The 25,916-nt window shown below is 51.7% G+C and overlaps 1 protein-coding gene across 2 annotated transcripts in view; it reads left to right on the top strand.

Moving 5' to 3' along the window:
- KCNT1 (potassium sodium-activated channel subfamily T member 1) overlaps positions 1–25,916 on the top strand; it is a 54,652-nt gene that overhangs the window by 1,287 nt on the left and 27,449 nt on the right. Inside the window, exons 1-2 of one of the 2 annotated variants that reach the window (XM_088525356.1) lie at positions 10,463–10,477; positions 10,615–10,794. In XM_088525356.1, coding sequence (XP_088381482.1) covers positions 10,476–10,477; positions 10,615–10,794 — 182 coding nt within the window. In that variant the 5' untranslated portion in view covers positions 10,463–10,475. Of the gene's footprint in view, positions 1–10,462; positions 10,478–10,614; positions 10,795–25,916 lie in introns of those variants that run through there. The other variant, XM_088525355.1, reaches the window with a different exon arrangement.

The raw sequence follows: 25,916 nt of genomic DNA, 5'->3' as shown, positions 1-25,916 counted from the left end.
TACAGGAGAACTAGGAGCGGCTCGGCTCAGACCCCGGAGTTATTGCTCCTTGGTATTTATGCTGCAGTGCTGCTCAGTGCCGTTTATCCTCATCTAGTTCAGAACAACAACAAAATCCTTGTCCAAAGGTCTCCCCCTCTGTCTTTTTCAAACAGAAAAAAAGAGCTTTGATTTCTGTTGTGCAGCTCCGCATGTTGCTGAGCCCCTCCGGCTTGGAAGGGCTTGACATGCAGCTGCTTTCAGCCGCTCGGCTCGTGCTCCTCCGCTCGCAGCCCTTTTGCGGCTCTTCCAGAGAAGCGGGACCAGCTGGTTCCAGCTCTCCAACCTCGCAGGGCTTCCCGGAGCTGCCGGCTTGCCCAAGCTCCAGCGCTTGGGCTCTAATGCACTTGTGCAGCGATGCTGTATTCAAAGGTGATTCGATCAGTGTGATCAGTCTCAAAGGAAACGGGCAGGAGCAGACGGAGCGGTACCTTCCTCCGGCTGAACGAGGCGACTTCGGAGCCTTTGGCTGGGCTGGCCCTGCGAAAACCACCCGGAGCCTGTGTTGTTCCCCACCTCCTTGTAGCCGGTCAGGAGTCTTGCCCGAGGGTGGATGCATGTGATAAACATCCCTGTCCTTTCTCATGATCCTCTTTATACAGGGACAATTATCCAGAATGCCCCTTCCAGGCAGAAATCAAGGAGTTAACTGCGAGAGCACTCAAAATATGTTTGGAGAACAAATACACCCTTCTGGCACCCAGAGGGTACACATAAGCTAAATTTTGCTTTTCTCCCTCATGGGAAAGCTGGCCAAATGTTTGTACAAGTCAGTTACATAGGGGAATATAGGATTTCCTCCGTGCTAGAAACTCCTCTTCCTCTGCCTTGCCCATGTAAGGGCACTCTGGGAAGGAGCAATGATGAATGAGCAGCCATATGGAAGGACTTGGGCAAAAATAGCCTGTGTGAGTGAGGGGCCTGCGAGAGCAGCGGAGCGGGCAGGAGGAGAGCTGGCTCCTGCATCCACTGCCTGCTGTACCCATGGCTTGTCTGAGGAGGAAACGGGTGAAACGAGAAGTCGCGCACGTATGACGGTCGGAGAAGGTACTTAGGGAGACTGAGTCTTTGCACGTGCTTTTTCTCATGCCTGTGTTTTTAATGAACGTCTCTTGCAGGAGATCTGCCTGCCTGGTAGACAGTGCTGCACTGCTTAGATTTATTGCTGCTGTTTAGACTGGGAGGGACCAGAGGGGTCCTGGTTAATCGGGCTGGCTCGGATCCCTCGCGGGGGGTGCTTGGGAGGCTGATCTCAATCCACCAAGGATGCAAATGCAAGAAAAGCATTGGTTAAACTGGATTCATGCTCAGTGTAAACACTCCCACCAGAGCTGAAATGGTTCTTCAAGGCTTCTGCTACTCTTGAGTTGCAGCAAGGGAGCCTCTCTGTTTAGCACAAGAGCAGTCCCTCTTGTTAAAGACCATTATTACCCTTCACTTCCAGAAAATCAAAAACCTAGTGGTAAGATGCCTTGGGCAGTGCTTGTGCTGCACCAGGCTCTTTAGCTAATGAGTAACCAGTCCTCCTAGGCAAGATTACCTGTTTAGACATTTATGGGCTTCCAAAAAGCCAACCTTGCAGATTGCAACAACTGTTGCTTTGGTTTGCAGTGGGGATCTTGGCCTCTCCGTGTTCCAGGTGTAATCGCAATAGAAAATCATAAAACTACAGGGGTAAATGTCCTGTATATTTGGAGCGTTTATGTAGCAGAGATGAAAAGGAATTCTGCTCTTGTTTTCCTCAGCTGATTAGGAAAGAGAAGCATGTGGCCCTGGCAGGGGATGGCAATACAGGGCTCAGCAAGCCTGTCAATAGGCGGTATTGCTGAAACTGCCACAGGAGAGCACCCTCCGGTGCACATATGTCACTGGGAAAAGGTTTCTGGCATTTCCCCTGGTATTTCATTTAATGAAGGACATCCAGGCAAACTAAATGTCCTCATTTGAAAAAAGCTGTTGGGTTCTAACATGGCTGCGTGTCGCCCTTAGCTGGAGAACAGCAAAGTAGGTCGTTGCTGATGTTCATGGCTCTTTTTGCTCTGCAATAATATTTACTGCATCTGCTTGAATCCTTCCCGTTCTCCACCGTGACCTCTCCCCGGCCTCCACGCCTGGTTCCCAAGTGCTGCAGGAGGTTTGTTTTGGAGACCCTTTGTGTTGCTCTTGCAGCGGTGCCAGGGTGTGCTGGAGTGAGGAACGTCTCATTCATCCTTCTTGTGAATAAACCGGGCAAGGGCCGCGCCGGGGCGGCCACGGAGCCGCCGGCCGGCCTTGGTGGACACAGAGCACAGAGCTGTCCCTGCCTGCTTGGGCTGCTGCAGCTTCTGGTGATCCCGAGCTGGCGGTTGTGATTGAAGGACATGGACGGGTGCTTCCTCCTGGAATTTGTCTAGTCCCTCTTGAACCCCTTAGTATTTTCTGCCCTGTGATTTGCCTGGGTTCCTGCAGCTCTTGCACCGCATCCCCTGGTCCTTTGGCCTGATTTCATCTGCCTTATCAAGTCTCTTTCCAGGCTAACGGCTCCTGAGCTGCTCAGTGTCTCCTGGCACGGGAAGCTCCAGGCGTCACTGCCGTGTCTGTTGGTTTCCTTGTGCCGTGTCCCCTTTGCGGAGGGGAAGCAGCTGCGTGTGGCTCCCCCGTGCATTCGGCCTGTAGTGTAACAGCCTGTCCAGTTTGATTCTCTGTTCTTTGCCTAATCATTCCTAATGGCTGTCTTTTTCATTATTATTATTACTGTTTTTTAAGCTGACCTCTGCTGATGTTCAGCTGTTGACTTTGCACGATGACTTTGCCTCTTTCCTGAGTGCTAGTAGCTAATTTGCTGACCTCGTGGTGCCTGTGGAGGAAGATGATTTTTTCCTCCTGTGTAAGTGATGATAATTGATGATAATTTTCATTTGGTGCTTTATCATCAGGTCACTCAGTAGGGCAGGATCCTCCTGCAGCCTTTTACAAACAGCATCAGGTTTGACCGTACTGGGTAATTTGGAATGATCATCCTCGTTTCTGAACCCACGGAGCAGCAGAGAGCCTTGTGCAACCCCACTGATAATGTTGACTCCAGTGCTCCCCTTTGCTCGTTTCCTGTCTTTTAACTGAGGAAACATCTCCCTTTTGTCCCCCTGCATCCCTGGTCAGGCAGGTAGGTTGAAAAGCTGCCTCTCCGGGGATTTATTTCTGTAAGTCTTTGTATCCCTCAGCAGTATGAAAAGACTCTTTCTCCGCCCACGTCCCTCTATTATTTTCTGCTTTCAATAGAGAGGAATGTTCTACAGGGGTCTGAAGCTCAGAGAAGTTTCTTGTCCTCGCTTTGCCCCTAGCTGCTTCCAGACATTCGGGATTGCACAGAAGGGAGAATTTTCTGAGCAGATCATTAGGAAGAATTAGCATCTTCCTAATCTCTCTGCCCTTTTGTTTTTAATGGGAGCCTGAAGAGTCTTGTGCATTGGCACATTTGGCAGAGCAAATCACAGCTCCTTGCTTTGGACAGGGCAGGGGTGTGAGAGGCTGGAGGGATTGTGTGTGTCGGGGTAGCGGATGCCCTCCCAGCTCGTGAGGGTTGTGCCACCAGCTCCGCTTTCAGGGACTCTGATCCCAGCGAGGCTGGGAGCAGGGAGCACATTCCTGCTTGCAACCTGTAATCGATGAAGAGGGTTCTGGCTGGTTCCCAAGGTGTGATGAGTGGGATTGGCCCCAGGTGAGCCTCATGTGGGAGGGAAGTGCTGGGAGAGACCGGATTGGGCAGCAGGAAGAGGGCCAAGGACCTTTAAGCCTCAGTTCAACTAGAGCTAGGCTTTTTTTTTAATTTCCATCTCCTGAGATGGAGGAAGGATTTCTGCCTTTGCCTGCAAGCGAGCACACTGAGGGGAATGATGTCCGTTGTGTTGATTGGCTTCATAAGGGCCAAGAGCGCTTGGAGGGCTCGTGTGGCGCTTGGCAGCGCCCGCCTTCACAACCTGCTGTTTGGAAACGAACCCGCAACTCTTCTGCTCGGAAAGGAGAATTCTTGGGCCGCCTCGCAGGGCCGCCGCTGCGATAAGGACGGAGCGTCGCGTCCTCGCAGGGGAAGGGCTGGGAGCTCCGGGAACCTGCGCTGCAGCATCGAGCTCCTACGAGGAAGATGTAGCTTAGTGCCGAAATCCATAAATAGCCCCGGAGATGCTGGGTCAGGAATTTCCCAGCTGGATTAGCGACCTTGGCTCAGCAGACGGTTTTCAGATCTCCGTCTCTTTCGGCGGTTGCCCATAGCCGAGATACGGGACGGGCTGCGTGTGCCGGTGTGCAAGTGTCCGTGTGAGCGGCTGCTCCCCAGAGTGTCCCCTGCAGGAAAGGCACGTGGTACCGGTGGCTCTGTGTGAGGGCTCAGCATGGCCTCCGGTCCCCACCTCGGGCAAAGAACGAGTTTTGCAGGGAAGATTTCAGCACAAGGTCACAGCACGGTGGGCCCAGGTCCCCCAGGGCTTTGCCCTGACAGCCCTTCCCAAGCTCAGGGTTTCCCTTTCCGGGAGCTAGGAGAGGGATGAGGAGCAATGCAGTGGTCCTAAGAAAGCCAGGTTGGTAGGTTGTGCTGTAAGTGATCATCTAAGCTAATTAGCTTAGATGCTAATTTGCATATTCTCAAAATAGACTAAAATGGCTGCAGACGGACCATTCTGCTAACCAAGGGCAGCGAGCACTTGCTGGGTGTTGTCCTGAGCTTCCCTGCGCAGTCTGGAGCTGCGCTCGGATTCAGCAGTGCCTTGGGAAGGGGCTCTGCCTCATGCATCCCATTGCAGTTTTCCAAGGCCTCTGTGTCCATGCAGCGGGCACAAGGGTGCCGAACACGATGCTCTTTCCAGCCAAGCATCCCCCAAACTAGCTGTTCTTCCTTGTAACTCTTGCTTGCAGCTGCCTGGGACTTCGGCCGGGTGTCCCCTGCTCCTGTCCGGGTTGTGCCAGGCCCCTGGGTCATGGAGAGCCTCAACGTGGCCTTCAGCCCCCGCACGGCCATCGCTCGTCCGCGGGACGGGCTCTGTTCTGCCAGGGGGATTAAACCACCAAACGGCTCCTCGGTGGGGCTGGTTTGGCCTTCGTCGAGTTTTACCCTGTTGTATAAACTGCGAATGCGCGCGAGGCCGGAGGGAGCGAGGATACGCAGCGCTGAATCGTTAATACAGGGTTGTCTAATAAGAAAAATGACTCTGGACCTGCAAGGTACAATTTATACTTTTATATTCTAGCAAATAGCATTGCCAGCAGGGGGAACGTTTGCCGAGTTTTGCACTGACTCATACTTCCTGTTAATTTTCACCACGAAATACACAAAATGCTAGTTTTTCTCTAGGCCTGTGGTGCTAAATTGCCTCTGGATGTACAAAGCTAAGCAACAGATGGATTTTTTTTTTTTCTTTTTCCGGCGGTCTGAGCGGTTCTGTAGAAGCTTCGAGCAACTGCAGCTCCGACACAAACATTCCCACTGCCCACGGAGGCAAACCTGGATTCAGGAGCCTAATCTGGGAGACTGAGCAATGACTTGGGTATTATGTGGTGGTTCTTTAGAGTGCTTTAAATTCTTTGAAACAAAGATGAAGTCCTTGACCATCTTACAATAGCAAGAAGCTGATAAAGAGTCAAATAGAAAGGAAAGCAGATGGTTATGGGTGCAGAGAAATGCTGATGAAATAGAGAAAACAATCTTTTAAAAAAGAATTTCCCATCATGTTTTTTGCCCTGTTCCCTTTCTTCCATATCAAGGTGCCTTGGTCAACGGTGTCTGCTCCCTGCTCCTTTCCCTACAAGAGCTCCCATAGCTTGGCAGGTGCCGGTGAGGAATGACCGTGTTGCTCGAGCTGGGCAATATGTGGGGTTCTTTTACCCGCTGCAGTTGTAACTCTGGGTCTTTCCCTATTCCAAGGTCTCTTGTAATCAAGTGCTGGTGGCATCGGCCATCCCTGTCACTGCAGGGGGGCGGTTCTGTCCCCAGTCCAGCTCTGGAGAAGGAGCACGCGCTCCCCGTGTGCGCTTGGCCTTTGGGAGACCCCGTGGAGATGTCGCTCGGAATGCCCTGTAACCTGGTAACCATGGGAGCTGTGGGAGGAGAAGCAAATAAATGATGATTATATATATTTTAATAAATATAGAAAATGAAAGGGCAGCATTTCCCGAGCAGCTTGGCTTCTCAGGGAGGCTGGTGGCCAGGAAGACTTTGAGAGCCTGGTGGCTACCGGGCCCATCTTCACTGGTGGCACCAGAGCTGGGCAGGGGCCAGCAGCGGTGCCCACGCGTGGGCCACGGGACCTGGTCCTCCTTGGAGCGGGGCTGGGGACAAGGTGCGGAGGAGGACAAGGGGACAGGACTTCCCTTCTGCTGGGAGCTGCTTGAGTGATTTCCCATTCGAAACAACTGGCGGGGGCCTGGGAAGCTCGGCAGCGGAGCCAGCAGCGCACGTGCCATCGGAGCTGGCCACGCAGCAGGACGAGGGCACGCGTCGCAGCGACTGAGGATGCCAAGCAGCCCGGGAAGGGCCCTAGCCCTAAGGACTGGCTGGTGTCCTGCTCGGAGCCGGGAACGCGCCGGGCTCCCTGCCCTCCTTATGGGCATCTCCAGTCCAAGGTTGAAGGAGGGTTTGGGAGCAGTGGTGCAGGGCTGGGCGCTGCGGGGCACCACAGCGGAGCACTCGCTGTCCTGGGCGCTCTCTGAGCACAGTCTGGATGGAGTTGCCTTGTGATGGGGGTGCAGAAGGCCCTATGGCTCTTCCCTCCGCTCCCAGCAAGGGGAGCGCGTTTTCCTGGATGTGCACCCAGAGTCCCTGGATACTCAGGGAATGATGGAGCAGGGAGCTGCCAGCAGGATCTCCTTCCTCTGGTCCCCTTCATAGAGAGGAGGGTCTGGGCTGTCCGTTATGTGAGGGTTTGCTCCAGTGGTAGGTTCAGCTGTTTCTTCCCTTCAGGCCTCCCCCAAGGAGGAGAGAAAGACAATTCTGGGTGGCTCTGTAAAATCCTTGTGGTTTCCCTGAGACATCATTGAGAGCTTTGGAGCTCCCTGTAGGGCCTGGCAGGTTGGAGCCTTTGGATCATGGCTCTTGCAGGCGCTGGAATGGGTGATTCCGAGTGGGCAGCGTGTGCTCCATTCTCCACCCAAGGCAGGGCAATGCTGTGTTGGCGCCTTGTAAGGGGCAGGCAGGGAAGCCCGGGAGGAACTTGGGTCATTTCATTCCTCATGTAGAGGAGGAACATGTAGAGTTTTCCTTCCTAAAGACAGCAACAAAATTCCTGACGTGTGCTGCAGCAGGCTGCCTGCCTGGCGCTTCCCGGAGACGAAGCCATCCCTTGGGCAGCGGGAATCCGGGCAGGCTCCGGAGCTCTCCATGGAGCAGCCCCCATTGGCACCCACCAGTGTGCAGGAGGTCACTGCTCCTCCGTGTGCGGTCTCTTCCCTGGGAACACCGCTGCTGCGTGCGCCCCGTGCCAAAACATGGAGACGGGAGAGCGGGACGTTGGCTGGTCCATGTTGGAGAAACCTGGCGAGAGGGGCCCGCAGCACCCTGGTTTGCTAACGTGGTTGTGTCCAAGTCAGCAGGAGAGGAGATCCACAGAGACACGCCGTTAGGATCCCCGTTTCTGTATTCCCGAGGCATGGAGCTGCAGAGTGTCCCCTCGAGGGAGGCAGCAGTGCTGAGGATGCGGGAGAGCGTCGCGTTTCCGTGTGCCCATCGCACCGTGCGCGTCTAGCGGTGCGTGGTCCTGCAGAGAGGAAGGGGAGGTGAGATAAAAATAAAGCTTCAGTCCTGTATTTAGAGATAAACCACTCTGGGGTTTTTTTTCCCCCAATAATATCTGAAGACTGTGCAATAAAAATTCTTGTTCATGATTTTTTTATTTTTATGCCACCAGTGCTTAGAAGAACTAGCTGAATTTTTGTGGTCTCTTTCTAGTTCAGAATTGCTGTGTGCAGGGAGAGAGGAGGGTGGCAAATTCTTCATGCCAATGTAAAGAAACCTGTGCAGTGCAGTAGCACTTCGACCCAGGACATTGGTCATATCTTAAAGTTCCTGTTTAGTAAAGATGTCGTCAGCGAATAGCTGTGTATAATGTATGTCATACCTATTTGCTGAACCTTAATCCAAAGCCAGAATAAGCAAATGTGCCACATTCTTAAATTTCTGAATGATTTTATGTGCAAGAATAATATATGCAAAATTTAGCTGTTACTGTGCATATCTGAGAACAAACTTGGATGCAAATGCGTAGCAGAAGTTATGTTTCCAGAGATACTGATATTATTAGATTTTTTTACTATATTTTCTTAACACTAAGAAAGGACAGCTGTAAATATTTGCTTTGCTTCACAAAATTGACATATGATCTGAGGCCAAGAGTGAATAATTTAGTTAAAGAATTGCACGGGATACAGAGAACCCAAGGTTTGATGCTTAAAGCGGACACTGGTGTATAGACAGGAGCAGCCTCAGCTCTTGGGGAGCACGGAGTGATTTCCTGGTGATTTTGTTGGTGATGGAGCAGCGGGAGCCGTGGGCAGCTCTATGGGAATGTGCCCTTTCCATGGGGCAGCCTGTGGCCCCATGGACGGCGGCATCTGCTCCTTGAAACAGGCACTTCATCGTCAGTGGAGTTTGCTGCGTGAGAAAGTCTCCTCCAAATGGATTTATCAACAGAGGTAGGAACCTGATCCTGCACTTTAAAATAAGAGTTATAGCTAGAGCTTGGTATGATTTCTCACTCCTCCTTCCCCCCAAAAACTCCAGTTTTAGGATGTTATCTTGACCTCAATAAATTACATTAGAGCCAGCGACTTTGCCAGAGGTAACCAGGTGAAATTAGCTTTTTGGCATATGGCAGTTAAGCTTTAAGAGGAAAGGCTTGCTTGTGGCTTTGTCATTAGGCCAATATTACAACCCCCTTTGCCCTCTGGGCTAGAAATGGTCAGCTAACTTCTATACTTATATCAGTCTATATCCAGAGGGAGTCCTTGAGTTGACAGGAATTTGGCCTGATTTCTCTTAAAGACCAAGTTTTGGATCAATTTATATCCTAGAATAACCTCCCTGAAGCCCAAGGCTCTGCATGGATGTGTGACTCAGTGCAGAGCCTCGACTGCAGTGTGTGCGTATGGCAGATAAAAGGAATTGAAAAGCTCTGGGGTATAGAATTAAGTGGCAAACAACAGCAGTGAAAATCGCCCAAAGCGCTGGGAGCGAGCGCAGTTATCTTCGGGGCTGCGTTCAGCAGAAATGCCGTGTGCTGGCTGCTCTTCCAGAAACTCGGGAACGGCAGCTGAGGAGGACTTTAGAGCCCAGTCAGCTGGGAAGTTATTTACATGGGCTTGAGTTGTTAAAGGTGTGGAACAGTCGCGAGACCCTGAGGTCGCATCTCTGCAGCACACAGCAAAAAAAAAAAAATAGGTGTTGTCTTGCTGCCAATTTTGTATTAAGCTCTGGAAGCTCTTTTGTCTTTAGGTAGCTTAGATGCTGTGTACTGGAGGCAAAGCCGAGGGAAATGGTAGGATTTGGTCTTGTAGGTGCAGGGGTCTTGTCCTCCAGAGTGACCTGTGAGGGACAAAGCTGCAGCCACGCCATGGAACCACTCTCATCTCCAGCTCCTGGAACTGGAATGATGCTGGTGGCACAGATGAATTTCACTAATGAAGCCAGGTGCTAATGGGTCAGGGCGGGCGATCTTGCTTCGTGCGTCTGTATGCAGGTTGCGTGTCCCCGAGGGCCTTATTGTCTTGTAAAGGGAACTTTCAGTTATGGTTTGAAAAAAAAGGAGAGAAAAGGCAAGATCTTAACCATCTCGAATAATGGCTTGAGAGCCATTCAGGTTTCATCTCTTTTCTGTGTGGCAGGGTGGTGTGCTCAGAAAGCTCTATGCAGGTGATGGCAGGGAGCCCTCCCTGCGCCTTGGGTCACTCCCAGGCGTTCGTGAGGCTCCCTGTGCTCAGAGAGCTGTCGGCATGCTGAGGAATGACCATGATGTATCCTGTGGCCATGCCACTTGGCAGCTGGGCAGATGACTGACTCATCAGTGTTCGCGGTCTCTCATTTAATACTGGTGCTGTCGGGATGATTTAAGGGCCAGCTGCCTGGCGAGGAGGTTGTGCTTACGCTTCCAGCCGTGTTACCGTGCCGTCTCCTCATCTCCCTCCCATCCATACTTTTCCTTGCGGCGGGAGGCTGGGGGTGGATCCCGGTTTTGTTGTCGGCTCTAGATCTTCATTGCAAGCGATTTTGATTTCCTCCCGGCGCCTGGCATCGCTCATTGGCTCCTCTTGCGCTCTTTGTCTGCCTGCTGAGCAGCAAATGTCCTGTGCCGGGCGCCGGCGGGCGGCGGGCGGCTCGCCGGGGCCCCCCCGGCCGCCCCACGCGTGAGGCCGCCCCGGTGCCACCCATGCCCCCGGGGGGAGCGCTCTGCCGGGGGGGCACGGCCGCCTGCCCCGCAATGTAATTGCGGCCGGGGGGCTGCGCGGCTCGGGCGCTGCGGGCGGCGGGGCCGGCCCCGGGGGAGGCGCCGCGGCGGGGGCGGGCAGGGCACGGCAGGGCACCCCCCGCAATTGCCGCTGCCCCCTTCTCTCCCGCAGGCTCTCGTCGCCCGGCGGCGGCGGCGGCGGGGACGGCGGCGGGAGCTGCAAGAGCGGGGTCATCCTGGACATCGCCGCCCTGAAGATGACGGAGCTGGAGTCCGAGGTGCTGCCGCTGCCGCCTCGCTACCGCTTCCGCGACCTGCTGCTGGGGGACCAGTCCTTCCAGAGCGACGACAGGTACGGGGGAGCCGCGGGGCGGACGGGGACACGCGCTGCGGGACGCGGACCCGGGGAGGCGCGCACCGCGCGTGGGGACGCGCGCTGGGACACCGGGCACGGCCACACGCAGCGGGGACGGGGACAGGGACAGGGACAGGGACACGGACACGGGCACCTACCTGGGGGACGCGGCGCTGATCCCCGCGCGGGCGCGGCGCTCTCCGCGGTGCTGCGGCCGCGCGGCGCGGAGCTCTCCGCGGTGCTGGCGCGGCCGGGCCGGCTTTGCCGCGGGGACACCGGGGCCGGCGGGCTCCGGGACGGCCGGGTCCCCCCCGTGCTGCGGGCAGAAGGCGCCAGGCTGCGTGCGGATGCGCGCGAGCGCGTGGGCGAGCCAGCGCCGGGAACGCGTGGGCTGCCGAGGCCGCCGGCCTGCGGGGCTCCGCGCCACGCGGGCGCCGACGTGTGCGGCTGTGCCGGGCGGGCTGCCCCGTCCGGGGGTCCCGCAAGGCATGAGGAGGAGGAATACGGAGCACTGGAAGGTGCCTGGGGCACAGACGATGAGCGGCTGGTGCAACTTAAACCATGTGCAGAGTTTGGGTTGAGTGCACGTTTATTTAACAGGACAGGTTGGCTGAGTCCTAACGCCAAGGCTCCCTTTGCAGCACTGGATCCTGCTGGGAGCAAAGAGATTCCCAACAGCCGCTGTGGATGCAGCACAGCTCTATTTCTTGGGCTGTCTAGGGAAATGGCCTTTGTGGACTGAGTGCCAAGTGCCATTGCTCTCTGGCAGGCAGGGATTTGCTAGCAGGTTGACTGAGCTAAAGCCAAAGGAGAAATGTCATGCGTGGCAAGAGAACTGCTTGAGGGGAAGCAGTTAAATAAAGAGGATCAGGAACAGCCATCCTTTCAACTCTGTTCGTATCATAAAAACCAAGGAGCTAAAGTGCAGGGGGGTATCAACAAGATTGTCAGCTTTTCACACCAATTAACTGCATATTGTAATCAGTAGCAGAGAGCTGTAGCTCCTGTTGAAATAAATCTTCAGCTTCTGCTGAGTTATCTTTCGGATAGGTGCTGTGTGTCTGGTACACCTGTATAAAAGCTTTCATGCATTCATGTTAAAAGGTATAAAAGGCAGGATTATTTTCTATGTCCTTAAATGTCAGACCCACAAAATGTGAATACGTGTTCAAGAATGTAGGATTTACCAGTGTTCTAAATAAACAAATCTGTTTGTTAATGCTGCACAGGAATTGGTCTTTCTCCCCCCAAAAAACAAAAACAAAACCTCCGATCTTCAAGATTTCAATGTTTTTATTTCCTGAACAGATACTTAAAAATTAGCATAGATTTATGGCACTAGGTGGGAGTCATATTGGAAATTTCTTCTGTTTAAAAAAAAAAAAAAACAACTGAATTTCAGAATGGTTGTGATCTGGATTCTTTTGGATAAGTATGAAGGTCACAGTTATGATAATTTTTCATCTTTAAATATTTGGGAAGGATCTGCAGTGCTGAAGACAGAGATTGCAGGTTGTGTTTATTCAGGATACTGCCGGTATTAACTGTTAGTCTCCATTTTCATCTGGCTTTGAGTGGTCCTTACTCAGAACCTCTCTTTATTTTTAGTGTGGAGACACTCTGGATTAGGCTGGGGCAAATCCATTAGCTTTGCTTCTCAAGATGGCTTTGTTTCACTGTTTCTATATATACATATATATATATATATATATATACACATACACATATGCATACATACATTTATATGTATATGTATTACTTTTCATTTAGAAAATACTGAAAATTTCAGTGTGTTTGGGGATGCAAATCTATGAGCGCATGTCTCATTCACATGTAGTCTGGTTGATCTAACTGGGAATTGAGGTGAATCACTGCTCTAGGCCTTTGGAAATGTTACTTTTAGGCATCAGCTGCAGTACAAGGCATTAACGATACTGGGACCTTATAGCTGAAGCAGACTCTCCAGAGCAATCACGACTAGTAGATTATTAGTCTGCTCTGAACCAATTAAGTAGCTGATTTAGTCTAGCAGAAGAAAAAGGAAAAGACTTTTTGACTTTGCTGCGTTTATAAATACTAAGCATCTCAGAGCTCTGCTTCGAAGCACTTTATTTCAGCACTGACAGCAATGTGGTCTCTTACTGCTCATGAAAATTTCCCTACCTGAACAGTATGGGGAACAGTGGGTGATCCAGCAGAGCTCCTTGACTTAGGGATGTAACACTGCAAGAAAACAACAAGAGAACCAAGTATCTCATTTCTTTCTAGAAGCAATGCTAAAAACATTAACATCAGCTTTTGAAAAACTCCCCCAGCATGTTAGTGTGTTGCTGAAAGCGATGAGGTTTCTGGGGTCAGCAGAAGACTGAAAGGATTAGAGGCGTTATGGGAATCCACAATTCACTTCTGGGGCATTAGAACCACTTCTGCTGGAAATTTATTAACCCATCCTCAGTGTGGTGGATGCTGAGAGACACAGCACGGCTGAGGCAAGGGAATGAGGTAATGCTGGAGCCCGAGGAGGCCAGAGCTTGCTGCAACCAGTGAATAATTAGAGCTGCGGAGTGGCAGGAGGAGGGAAGCGTCCAGGTACGCGAGGGAACCGCAAGGATCCATCACGGCAGGTGGAAAGCACTGCAGCTCATTTACTTATGGTCCTTGAGAGAGGTAAGGAGAGGTAATCTAACCACGGAAGGCTTATTCTTTGGCAAACAGTCTGGTTGACTTGAGAATTAAAGTAATATTTTAAATACGTGTAGGAAATAGCAATAAATCAGAGAGGAAGTAGATAGGAAAAGACCTGTTAGTAGAGAAAGGAGAGGGTAAAGAGGTGGGTGCAGCAGAGCAAGAGCCTAGTGACAAGCAGATCTCGTGTCACCCAGGGGAAGTGCTCGTTCCAGGATCTTCTGATTCATCTTTGGAACTCACTGCCATGAGGCATCTACAAGACTGTGCTTATCTGTGTCTAAGAGTCTATCTTGACATTTTTGAAAGGCAGGTTATTTAGATTATTGCAGTGGGACTGTCATCCAGTTCTAAATATCCAGAGGATACAGATGACTGTGTCAGGGCTTCAATCTGACCAGCAGAGCCGGGGAGGTGATCTCTACTTTGGGCAGATTTCTCTTTGGGCTCCTTTGGGAAGCTGGAATTTGCCTCAGTTGTCTGTTAAAAGTCTTGTCTGGTTTAGAAGTTCCTCTCCTCCTTTTGGAGGGTCTGTTGGTGTTAGGATACTGAAATAAGAGAGTTGTGGCTTTCTCTGTTTTGGCAGTATTGCGCTTCTTATCTCTCTGACATTTTGTTCCCATGAAAGTATCCAGACCCACTGGAATAGAGCAGTAAGAGTTTATAATGTTGAGCCAAGAACAACAAGGAGGTGGAGAACCAGGGGAATGAGTGTTGGTTTTGTGTGTCCCCCTTTCACATACGCGGCACACGACTCGTCCCATCATGGGAATCCTCCGCTCGGCAGCGTGGGAAGCGCATGGGTGCGGGAGCGAGGCCAAGGGGCCCATGGAAGGTGAAGGGAGCCCAACGCAGCGGCTCGTTGGTGGCACGAGTTTGGGATTTGCAAGGAAGGCTTCTGTTCTGAAGTGCTATTGGTATTTGCTGATTAAAGGCATCTGAGAAAGCACATCTGCTGAATTGATAAATATTGTTTTATTCCACAAGCTGTGTCATTCCTTTGATCCTTGCTGTCCTGACTAAGGCAGTTTTTGATCTCCTGCATTCTCTTTTCTTGGGCAGTGCTGACAACCGAGTTGGAAAAAGTGTATTAAAAAAAAAAAAAAAAAGGCAGCCCATAAATAAAATTAAACTTTATCTCAGAGCTACCCCATTAACGAGCTTATTTGTTGCCTGATTTAAATAGTCTGAATACTTTCCAGAAAATCAGCATCAAAAGCCACAGTCCTATTTACAGTAGCAAGAAGTAATGGATGTCACTTTGATTAAGTGCATCTTTCTGAGACTAATTATCAGCAAAGAATCATTTTGATGGGTGAGGATGTTTGGAATAGCTGCAGAAGGGTTCAGCAACATTGCTATAAAATTTTTAAGATCTCCTGTTTCAGATCAGAGATTCTTCAGATGTTGCATAACCAAGAAAATAGAGGATTTGACAAACAGGGCCAATTCTTTTAAGTTTATCCTTCCAGGGAGGATAGATTTTGGAAGTTGTTGTATGACTTTCCTGACGTCTGGGCTCTGCCTTTTAAACTTGTCGCTAGGTGGTGGCTCTAAATCACAGGTTGGATTATATAGAGCAGGAAAAAACTGTATTGCTGAAATAACAGGTTTCTGGGATCCTATCCTTGCAGTTTTCATGCCCAAAGTAACTTCCTCTTTGGATGCATCATTGCGTTAATGGGCCTGAGCACAGGTCTGTGTCCTTCTCCCAGGTTCCTTGGAAATGTCCTCAGTTGTGCACCTGCTCCAGCACCATTTGATTTACTGGGTCATTGCACTCATTTTATTTGCAAAATGCAGATGCTAATTTAAAAGTTCTGTTTTGTATCCAGAAATAAAAGACATTCATTTCTGCGGTGCTGATGTAATGGGCAATGTTTTAGTTTCTGGCCTGTAATAGGAGTCCAGGCTGGACTGTCTGCACTCGTGGGGGTTTCGTTCCAGGATTCAGGAGCTCCAGCTCTGGTGCCCCTGTCTGCCACAGCCTTCCTCTGGCAAGGACTCTTCCTCCCCTGCAGATTGATTCCCTGACTGCAAAAGTAGGATAATGGTATTTATTGTTGTCAAAGACTCCGTCCCTCCTGCAGGTCTCAGCTATTGCATGTGCAGCATCCTGCAAGGGGTGCTCAGTCCCACTCGTGCTGCCTGAACCTTGCTGTGGACCAGGGACTGAGAGCACTGGTGGGGACAGCAAGATGCAAAAGGAAAACTTAGTGCCTGGGTGACCACTCAAATTTAATTGCTCCTCCTCTGCATTTGCCACCTGGCAAAGCAAAATTAAAACATTTCTTAATTGAGTTAGCCTGTTTCCCCGAGTCATCCTTTCGTCAGAAAATCCCGAGTGTGATGGTACGCCAGCAAGAGCCCGCTCCGGATGAGCTTCCCACGGAGGAAAACAGACCTTGCTGGCAGTCCTGGCCATCACCCTGTGGTGGAAGCACAGCCAAGGGGTTTGTGCTCAGGAGTCATGGTCCTGTCCACTGACACTAGCCATTTTCCACTAACACTTGCCACTAGCTTCCTCATCCCGGCTCCGGGTCCCATGTGAGGGCAGAAAACCTCTTTACTTTTTGTTTTCTTCTGAAAAGCCCTAGTGATGATTACTTATCTTGGTCTTTTAATTGAAATGCTCTTTCGTTTCCTTTTGTTTTGTTTTTGATATTTTCCCAGTACCTGTTGATTTCCCTTTGAGTCTCCCTCTTAAAGCAGGATCCCCTGGACATCAGCAAGAATATTAGTAGAGTTATGAAAGTAATAGAGAAAGAGAAGTGCACTTCTCTTGTAATTATGTCTACTATTTTATAAATAAAATGTCATTTTTCTTTTGAGGAGTATTGCTTTTACTGTCAGTAACTGGCCCTTGCTAGCAATAAAGGAAAGTGCACAAGCTCTGGTGGAATGAGAGGAACCATCCCTGGAGTGGTATAGTATATACAGCTGTGCTGTGATGAAAAGAAGAACATTGATTTTCAGTTATTTAACACAACCTAAGACTGTGGCCTCAGATTTCCATCTCTCTCGTGTATTTTCTAGGTTTGTTGACTTTTAGTTTGGTTTCTATTCAATTTATTGGGAGGATAGGCTTGAAAGGGGAAATCTAGAGTTTCTAATTACCTGAGAGTGTCTGTCTGTGTCTCCAATAATGGAGAGGCTTCGTTGCATGTAAAACCTCCCCGTAGATCCACAGAGGACCTGGTGCTTTTTTTGCCAGGCCAGTATGTGTAATCATACGACTATGCCCACAGATCCGGTGAGAAGATGATGAAGTTTCTTGTCATCCCTGCCAAGTCTGGTGCCTGCAGAAATTAACGGCAGTTTTGCCATTGGCCTCAGCAATGCTCGAGGGCCAGGCCGAGGGCTTAGCTGTCACGGTGGCAGCAGTGACAGCCTGCGAGACGCCTCCGCAGCCACCGTCGTGGGAACGCGTTAGATTTTCCTGCTCTGTTTCTATCACTTCGTACGGTCGCGCTTGCCTCCGTGCTCCCCCGGGAGGTAATTTATTGCAGTCTCGACGGCGATGCCGACTCCTTCCCTCCCCGTGCAATGCGCTGTGTTGCTGCTGGTGTGTGTGGGAATGGGATGCGCAGCCCCTGCTCGGAGGTGCGAAACCTGCCCGAAGGCAGTCCCGGAGCTCTGCTGTCACCATGTCCGTGGTCACCACCAGATCCACAACAAATTGACTAATAAATGGCCACCTATGTCCTCTTGTGAGGTCTTGTGTTTCAGAGGCTTCGTCCTGCGGTCGAGACTGGGCAGCGCGTGCATTAGGAGAGAGGCAAGACTGAAATTTGATTCAGACACATCTCTGTTTCTGGGATGTTCAACTAATGAGAAGGAGAATAATTCTTCATTATCTCTTGTTTTCAGCTCTGGTTATTGAGAGCAAAGCGAACACGTTGCCTGCTGAACCCCTGCAGCTAGCGCAGATTTCCTTGCCATGCTGCATTTTCCTCTGCTCTGTTGGCACCAGGTTGGATCTGTAGCAAAGATATGGGTATTAATTTGCAAGGAAAAAAACCATATTCCTCCTGACCGACAGCTCAGTTAATGGGCCTTAAAGGCACTGTACGAGTATGTTAGCGGGTGCCTCAGCCCCGTGCTGGATGCAGTGTGCAGGAGGCCTGGAAACGCTGCTCTGCGCCAGCTCCGGAGCCGCTGCGGCTGGCGGCGTCTTCTGCTCGTGTTGTGCTCATTTGCTGAACGACTGCAGTAGCAGGCTTTAAAATCTTATTTCTTTCTTGTCTGTCCTAGAGTTCAGATAAACAGTGCATTGCTGCATTATACTTCATATAAAATGTTAATGCTGAATTTCATGTGCCGTTGTTACCTTAGTTCCTCTGTTCCTGGGAGCTGTCATTTGAGCAAATTCCCAGCTGTCCGGTTTGACCATCCCCATCTTTTAATGCCTGAACACTTGTCCCTTCAAGCAGAAAGCCTGTAACGCTGGGTGAAGCAATGCTCTGCAAGACTTACGTTAGTTTGCAGGCATTTTAAAGAGCTATTTTCTGTGCTAGAGATTATGTCAGACCATTTGTTGTAGAGGGCAGCAGTGCTCCCCAAGGGCCCTCCGTGACTTTCTGGAGGAATCAAGGGACTTCAAGTCAGCCTTGCATCCTTGGCCTTGCAATGGTCAGTGATTATGTCTCCATCATCCAAGGTATGGGCATCTGTTTTTATTATTATTATTATTATTATTATTATAATCTTTCTCTAAGTGACGATCTGTGGCCATGCTGTTTGCTGCCCAGCCATAACAGTAGTGCTTTACAAAGGGAAGCTTTAAAGTGGAGCCCGCAGACAAGACAGATGCTTGAGGATAATGAGGTTTTCCAAAGCAATCGCTCTGTGCTTCGTTCCAAGGTGTTGGATACCGGTGCTCTGACTGAAATTTCTGCAATTTGATGAGGCTCTCTGCAGCAGGGGTATTGGCAAGCTTGTGTATTTGCACATGTGTTTTTCTATGTTTTCTTTGTCCTCTCCGTGGAATGGAGAGGTTTTTCTCCCTGAAAGTGGGCGACGGAAACTCGTTCCGTTGCACTCTCTGCAGATCGGAGTCTTCATCGCGGTTTCTGTGTGTGTTTTACAGCTGTGCAGACGTGTGGGTGTAGCTGGGTTCCTGCAACCCCTTGCTCATCTGTGCCTGGGCAGCAAAGCCTTTGCACCCCTGCACGCCGCCGCTTTGCTGCCGTGGGCTGCGGTAGGAGCTATAGGGAGAGCTGGAGCTATAGGGAGAGCTGGAGGGCAGCGCCGGTGCCTGCTGGGGCCCAGGGCATCCTTCTGCGGGCAGCTCCGTGTCCGCTTGGTGCCCGTTCGGAGTGGGATGCTCCGGTCCCGTGTCTCCTCCCGGGCCGTTCGCTTGGCCGCTGATTGTGTCTGTTCTTTCCTTATCCCCGGTGATTTTTGTGGCTGCTCTTTCCCGGTGCTGCGGTAGAGCCCTCTTGAGGCCAGCACAGACACGGCTCCGAGCGCTGATGTCCCCACGCCTGTGATAAACCCCGATCTCGTTGTTCTCTCCAGGGCTCGTTGCTCTTGCACCCACGTTCTGGCTTTTGGCCACCGCTGTGTGCACTGCTGGCGGATGCCGAGCGCCCTCCCGCACACAGGAGGGAAGAGATGGAGGTATCGGGGTCTCCAGCGCAGGGCCACAAGGATGATCAGGGGCCTGGAACATCTGCCCTATGAGGAGAGGCTGAGGGAGCTGGGCCTGTTCAGCTGGAGAAGAGAAGGCTGAGAGGGGACCTGAGTGTCTAGAAGTACCTCAAGGGAGGCCGTGAGGAGGATGGGGCGGCCTCTTTTCACTGGTGGCCACCGACAGAACTAGAGGAAACGGCCGGAAACTGAAGCATCAAAAGTTCCACATGAACTTAAGGAAAAATTTCTTACCAGTGAGGGTGCCAGAGCCCTGGAACAGGCTGCCCAGAGAGGTTGTGGAGTCTCCTTCTCTGAGATCTTCCAAACCTGCTTGGACACAGTCCTGTGCCCCGTGCTCTGGGTGACCCTGCGTGTGCAGGGGGTTGGACTAGATGATCTCTAGAGGTCCCTTCCAACCTTCAGCATTCTGTGATTCTATGATTCCTCGCCAGCTCTCAGTGCATGGCCATGGTTGGGGCGAGTCCTTCTCCAGGGGAGCAGCCCAGAGAAGAGCTCCCCATGCTGAAGGCAGTGGCATTCCTGGGAGCGGGCAGGGAACAGGCTTGGAGTGTGAGCCCTGGCATCCTGCAGGCAGGAGCAACACGGCTGAGAAATGCGTTACCCTGGCACCAAAATCAACCAGGCAAATGCAGAGGAGGAAGGCAGGTCTTTGCCAAAAGGAAGGGGTTTCCACCCATGGGATGCTTGAAGCCAGAGGCCGTGGGAGCATGAACGCTGCTGGTGGGATCGTGCTCTGGCCACAGCTGATGTGTGATTGTGAACAGGGAGAGCTGCAGATGTCTTAAAAACCCCCTCACATGCCCAATACCCATGTGTCCGAGTGTGAAGCACACATGTTTTTTTATCTTGGGTAATAGCTCTACAGGGGTGTGTTGCTTGAAAAACTTCTAATCTAATGAAATGGGTAGTAATTGGTTATTGTAAGCGATGTTAATTGAAATAACTGCAACTCACACTAATGTATTGCTTAATTTGCTGTTTCTAATGCACAGTCAGATGGCTTGCTCAAGGAAAGAGAAATGTGTGTTAGGTGGCGGTCGTATTTCCCAGCAAGAACTTAGAGCTGGTCTCCGGATAGATGTTTTTTCAGTGGAGCTCTTTAGTCATTGCTCTTTAGGTTGGATTTTGAAGGAGTTGCGCTCACTTAGAGCGCGATGCGATCACACCCACGCGCTGTGAGCGGGGCCTTCTCTGGCACCTCGGTTCCCACTTCGCCTGGATTTAGCTTGGTCTTTCCAGTCACCCCCAGCAGATCCCGCTCTTCGATGGCACGGTGACATCCGCTCCCGATGGATGCCCGCCCACCCTCCTGCGAGCGGGAGCGGCGACCTTCATCTTGCCGTGGCGCCGCTCCTCCTCCTCGCGCCCGTCCACGCTGCCAGGCTGCTGTCAGCTTTTGGTGTCAACGCGGCGGGTTCCCGTGGGGAGGGAGAATTCAGTCTCCTTCCAGACTTGGCCGATCTGCCGCGTTGCCACCTCGGGGACGGGTGTTGTCGCGAGCTGAGGAGCTCTGCCCAAGGGCTTCGTGCGGCCCTGAAGGTGCGACACGACAGAGACGGGCTGCCATGAGGACTCTTTCGGGGTTGACATTCAGCGGTTGCTCCTTTTCCTCCTTCTCCACTGCACTTTTAAACCTCGGTGATGTCGCTTTGTTTGAATGCGTCCCCCTCAGTATCTGCACTTGGCGATGCCCAGGGCTGATGGAGGGGTTTATTGCCACCCGCTGTTGTGCTGATATTGAAAGGAAAAACAATTTCTTGTTGGCTCTTCTAAGGTCTCTAGTGGGAGGTGCTTCATTCCTGCTAAGATCTTTGCTTGTGAGTGTGTTTCCGTGATGGATGCGGCACTCTGCGGCTTGGGAGGCCTCAGCGCTGCCTTCCAGGGCTCTGCTCTCCCCAACTTGACAAGCGTGCGCAAAGCTCACTGCACATGTCCAACGGACGAGGCCCTCCTGATGATGTGAGCTGAAGGAAAAAAAAACAAAACAAGTGAAGCATCGGGTTTTTCATTTTTATTTCATGATGTGGCTAACACCTCCATGAGAAAAACACAGCCAGAAATTCCCTCAAGTTTCTCAGGATGCTCCTCCAGGAGCCTTCGCAGAGAGCTGCTCATGGCCACGTTGGGTCTGTTTTGGGCGCGCTCTTCTCGCAAGCGGGTGCCAGGACATGTGGAGCTCCCCGTCTCCCTCTTGGCTGCCTCAAGGACGTGGAGGAGGAGGAGGAAGGGGCCTGCTCTCCTTCCTGTGCTCTTCCCAGCCCTTGGCCACCATGGTCGCTGGGATGGAGCCAGCTGGCTGCCACTGGGACCTGCCTGCTGAACCGGGGTGGTGACACACACCACGTCACCCCCTGCCCGGGCCTGCGGTGACAGATGGGCCGGGCAGATGGGCAGCCGGGCACTGGCGAGCGCTGGGAGCCACCAGCTCCACTGGGTGCCATGAGCACCGCTCGACACCCGAGCTGAACCCTGTGATGGAGCTTCTGCTCCTGGCTGTGATGGACGTTCCTTTTCCAAGGGAAACTGGTCTCCAGCTCTGCCGGAGGAAGCCGTTCCAGCACCATATTTGAGGGGCAAACATTATTTGTCATGTAGCTGCATGGCAGCAAGTGGCACGGTGCCACGCGTAGGTCTGCCCAGCTTGTAAACCATGGAAGAGTGGGATGAAAGGCAGGTTTGCGGGAGCTCCCTTCCCCTTCCCGGCGCTGCGGGGGCACCACGTGCCCATGGCTTTGCCTGTGCGTTGCAGTTATTGCACTTTCCAGAGCCTCTCTGCCCCGATCCCTCTGCCAGGAACGCGACCGCGTGGGCTGTGCCATGGATTAGCACCACCCGGGTGTAATTTAACCTCGATCCCATTAAACAACATTAATGCCCAGGGAGTTGCTCACAACTTAGAGCGAGCTCCTTCCCAGGCAGCAAGGCTGCAAGATCTGGGTTTAATCTGTAATTGTCTGTTTTTAAACAATTTTCCTTCCTTGAGGTTTCTCTGGGGCTAGAACAAATCCAAAGGGAGAGGGTGGTATGAAAGAGCTGTTTACAGCAGAGTCTTTAAGGAAACGCAATTTAAGATACTTGGGCCTATTACTTTTTATTTTTGTGTGCATCAATATGTAACATGAGAGCAGGCCAAGACTTTTTCTTTTAAATGTGCTTTTTCCTTCAAATGTGCCAAGGCAGCCGGTGCAGCTCCCGGGAAGCAGCCCCTGCTGCTGGATTGGCCTTGGGAAGGGGCATCCTGTGCCCAATGTGCCGTTCAGGCATGGACCTTTCAGCAGGACTGATGAGCTGTAAAACCAAGGGAGGTTTGAAAACACTGTTTACAGGGACCTGACAATCCCTGTGTCTTATATAATGTAATGTAAAACGAATGGGGAGAGAAATGCAAAATATATTGCAAAGGGCACTGAGAATGAGGCATCGGCTCCAGGTAGGGAAGGAGATTTTATTACCGTGTGATGCAGCAGAGCGGATGGAAACTCCCCAGGCCTAATTCTTCTCTTTGAAAATTAATCGTAAAAGGTGTTTTAAGGAAAAGATTTTTTACATGTAGAAATTATGTTCTAAACAGAAACTTTTAGAGACAGTTAGAAAATATTAAATATTGTTTTGCATTTTTTTAAAGACTATTTTGACATTGTCAGGAGCAAAGTCTTTGCAAAATCACTTCCTCGTGCTGCCATAGGAGCACCGGCCACCAATGCAACCGCCTCCATGATCCCGACTGAAGCCATTTTTTTCTTCCCTAATATCTTTGCATTTCCCCCTAGAGGTGGTTTTCTTGCATCCAGGAGTAAATTTAGTGCTCGGGGCGATGTTGAGGCTCGTCCTGCCTGCGTCCCCATCCCTCCACCCTCCACGGGGGTGTCGCGTGGGTTGCTAAGGGCTGTTTGCCAAGGGCTCTGGATCTGCGGAGGAAAAGGGCTGCACGAGTGCTCGGAGAAATAAACATCCACAGGGCAAAGATCGGTGCAGCCGAGAGGCGGCTAATGGTAGTTAATGGCTGCTGGGGTGGCTGCCGAGCGGTGCCGGAGCCCGTGGGCCTCGTCCAGGCGTTCCCAGAGACACGCCAGGAAACTGGGGCAGCTTGGCCAGTCTGCAGCTGGTTGCAAACATCATTTTGCAGAGATGACTCAAATGCAATAGAATCCCTTCCATAGAAGTCAATGGGACCTGGAAGAGGCTTGCGTCTCCAGGCTGGGTCTTTTGAGGATAATCCTCTGGATTTCATCACTGTGCTGCACGTAGAATTCCTCTATAGAGGTGTTTTCCCAAGAACAGGGACTTCCCTGCCCACTTCAGACTGTGGCAGCTTTGCACTCGTGCTTCCCTTGCAGGAATATATTTAGCTAAAAGCCCAAGGGCTTTTAATTTCCTCGCTGACTTGAGCCACTGTGACAGCTCTCCAGGTATGTTCCCTTTTGCCCTCCAGCTTCTTTAACCTGCTCCAGCTGGAGGGGATCGCAGGTCACTGAAAACTCCAGGTCTCGGTGCTTTAGCTGCAAGGACATACAACGTGCTGAAGGGAAGGAGACGGGTGCCTGCGGTACCACGGCTGGTGGGGATATTCATGGAGCATCCGCTTGGCATCTGCTCCGTTTCTTTTTCGGAAAGGCGCTACGTCTCAGCCCAAGTTAACGGGCTGGTTTTGCAGCTCGCGCCTTCGCCGCACTTTGAGGGTAAAATGGGGCTTGCAAAGGCAGCGATGACAGTTCTGGGATTCGGCGCAGCGCGCAGCTCCGTTACGTAACCCCTTCCCGCCGGAGCCACCGCGGGCAGGAGCGGAGCCGCTCCGCTCGCTCGCCGCGTGCACGGATGATGCCTACGGGCTGCCTCCCGGGGCTGGTGCAAGGCAGAACGTGCTGCATTCCTAGAATTATGCCCTGATTTGATGTCACGATTGGATCCCCTGGGCCATGGCATCAAGTGCTTGCTAACCCCCTGATCCGGACGAGAGCGAACGGGCGGCCGCAAAGCCCTGGTTTTGGACAGGAGATGCTCTCCCGTGCCCTGACTGTAACGTTCGCATTTGGAGGGGTTCCCATGGACGTATTAATGCGGAGAGCTCGGGGAATAGTGGGGAAATCAAAGGCTCTTCCTCTGCCGCGTGCGCTGTTCCCCAGCTCACGTCTCGCTTGCAGCTCTATGAGTGTTTGGTTTCTTTACATAATTATTCCATCCCGCTCTTCAAAGGCTCCCTTCTCTCCCCAGCCCCTCACTGTGATGAAATGAGGCCGTAAACTTTAACAAACTTCTGCCTAGTCACTAAGGTTCTCTTTCCCCTTTCCTCCTCTGGCCTCCTCTCCAGCTTTTGGGCATCGTGACCCTGCTCAGCCTGCAGGGAAAGGGCTGAGTTCTCCCCTTCTACGTGTGCAGAGGCTCTATTTTGGCAGGGACCCCTCTGGGTGCTGGCAATGCAGATGATGGAGAATAATAATCCATAATAATCCTCCACAGGCCATGAGTGCAGCAACTGAGGTCCCCAAAATGGCTCTTCCCGGTGCCACCCAGTGCTCACAGCTCCTTGCTGGCTGCAGGAATGGTGATGCCAACACAGGGGTTCACTCAAAGGATGCGGGAGTCCTGCAGCATCTTCCCAATATCCGCAGCGATCTCCTCCTTGTAGCTGCGGAATGAAGTCCCCCAGGAGAGGAGAGGGTCGGGATGAGCTGGCACAAGCCCTGCGCGTGCTTGAGGACACAAGCACGAGCTCGCGAGCGTTTTAACTTGCAAAGCGCCGTGTTTTGGTTGTCGCAGGGGCTGCGGGTTGGGCTCTCTGGGGCAGGCGCTGCCCGGAGCCCCGCGAGCCGTAAGCGGCTGCTTTGTGCTTGGGATCGATTCCGGCAGCGCACGCTAAGCATTTTTATTAATAACCCATCCTCGCTGTGCCGAGAGGCTTCCCAGCATCTCCAGTGCAGCTCCGCTGCCTCCGCGGTTCTGAAGGAACCGAGGGACCGGTGTTCTCTGCTGCTACGTTGCATCCACGCCTGTCACTCTGCACCCGCCTGTGACACAGGGTTGGTCACAGATACAGCAGGTCCATCTGCCACAAGGGAAAAGGGCCCTGCAGGTGGGAGTCCTGGGTCTGCATTACTGCCCGGGGCGGCCCACTTCACTAAACCATTGATGTTGGTTGATATTGGTGTGGAATTTGTAGTGTTTTGGGTGCCTAACAAGCCGTGTGCCCACCGAGGAGGCTGCAGTGATGGCAAAGTCACAGGGAAACTCATAAGTTTTCCTGCAAAGTGTGTGCTCCTGCTCCAAGCAAGCTCTTCTGAGGCTGCTTGTGGTACCTGTACAGTGTGTGTGTGCTTTTCACAGACACTTCCAAAGGTTTTTAAAGATGCTGTGTCTGCTTTTACTGGAGCGAGTCTTTGCAGGCTAACACTTTTGGGTCATATCTCAGTGTACCAGGTTTATTTGTCAGAAAAATGTAAAAAATGATAATAAAAAAAAGCCTTCCTGTTTCATTAGCTGGTTATAACAGGCTCAATCACACTTTATTAATTATGAATAAGTGCATAAAAGGAGTTTTGGCAGCGGGGATTGAAAGGTACCTAGATAAAAGGAAAATATTTAATGGTGCAGTTGCCGTGGATTCCATTAGAAATAATGAAAGATCTGTTTCTTTTTCCATCACATTTTCAGAAATGTTGTTACCCACAGCGCAGCAATGCCTCAGCGTAACGCGACCGCTGTGGTGAGGAATCAGCACTGGGCACAACGGTGAGGATCAAGAGGTGTCGGGTGCCTGGGTGGTGCGAGTGCTCCCAGGGATT

This window comes from Tinamus guttatus, unplaced genomic scaffold (assembly GCF_059628265.1).
Source record: "Tinamus guttatus ecotype Peru unplaced genomic scaffold, ASM5962826v1 Tinamus_guttatus_pri_ptg000226l, whole genome shotgun sequence".
In the NCBI taxonomy this organism is placed as follows: domain Eukaryota; kingdom Metazoa; phylum Chordata; class Aves; order Tinamiformes; family Tinamidae; genus Tinamus; species Tinamus guttatus.
Note: the sequence above shows the minus strand (reverse complement) of the source record. Positions and strands in the feature narration are given on the sequence as shown.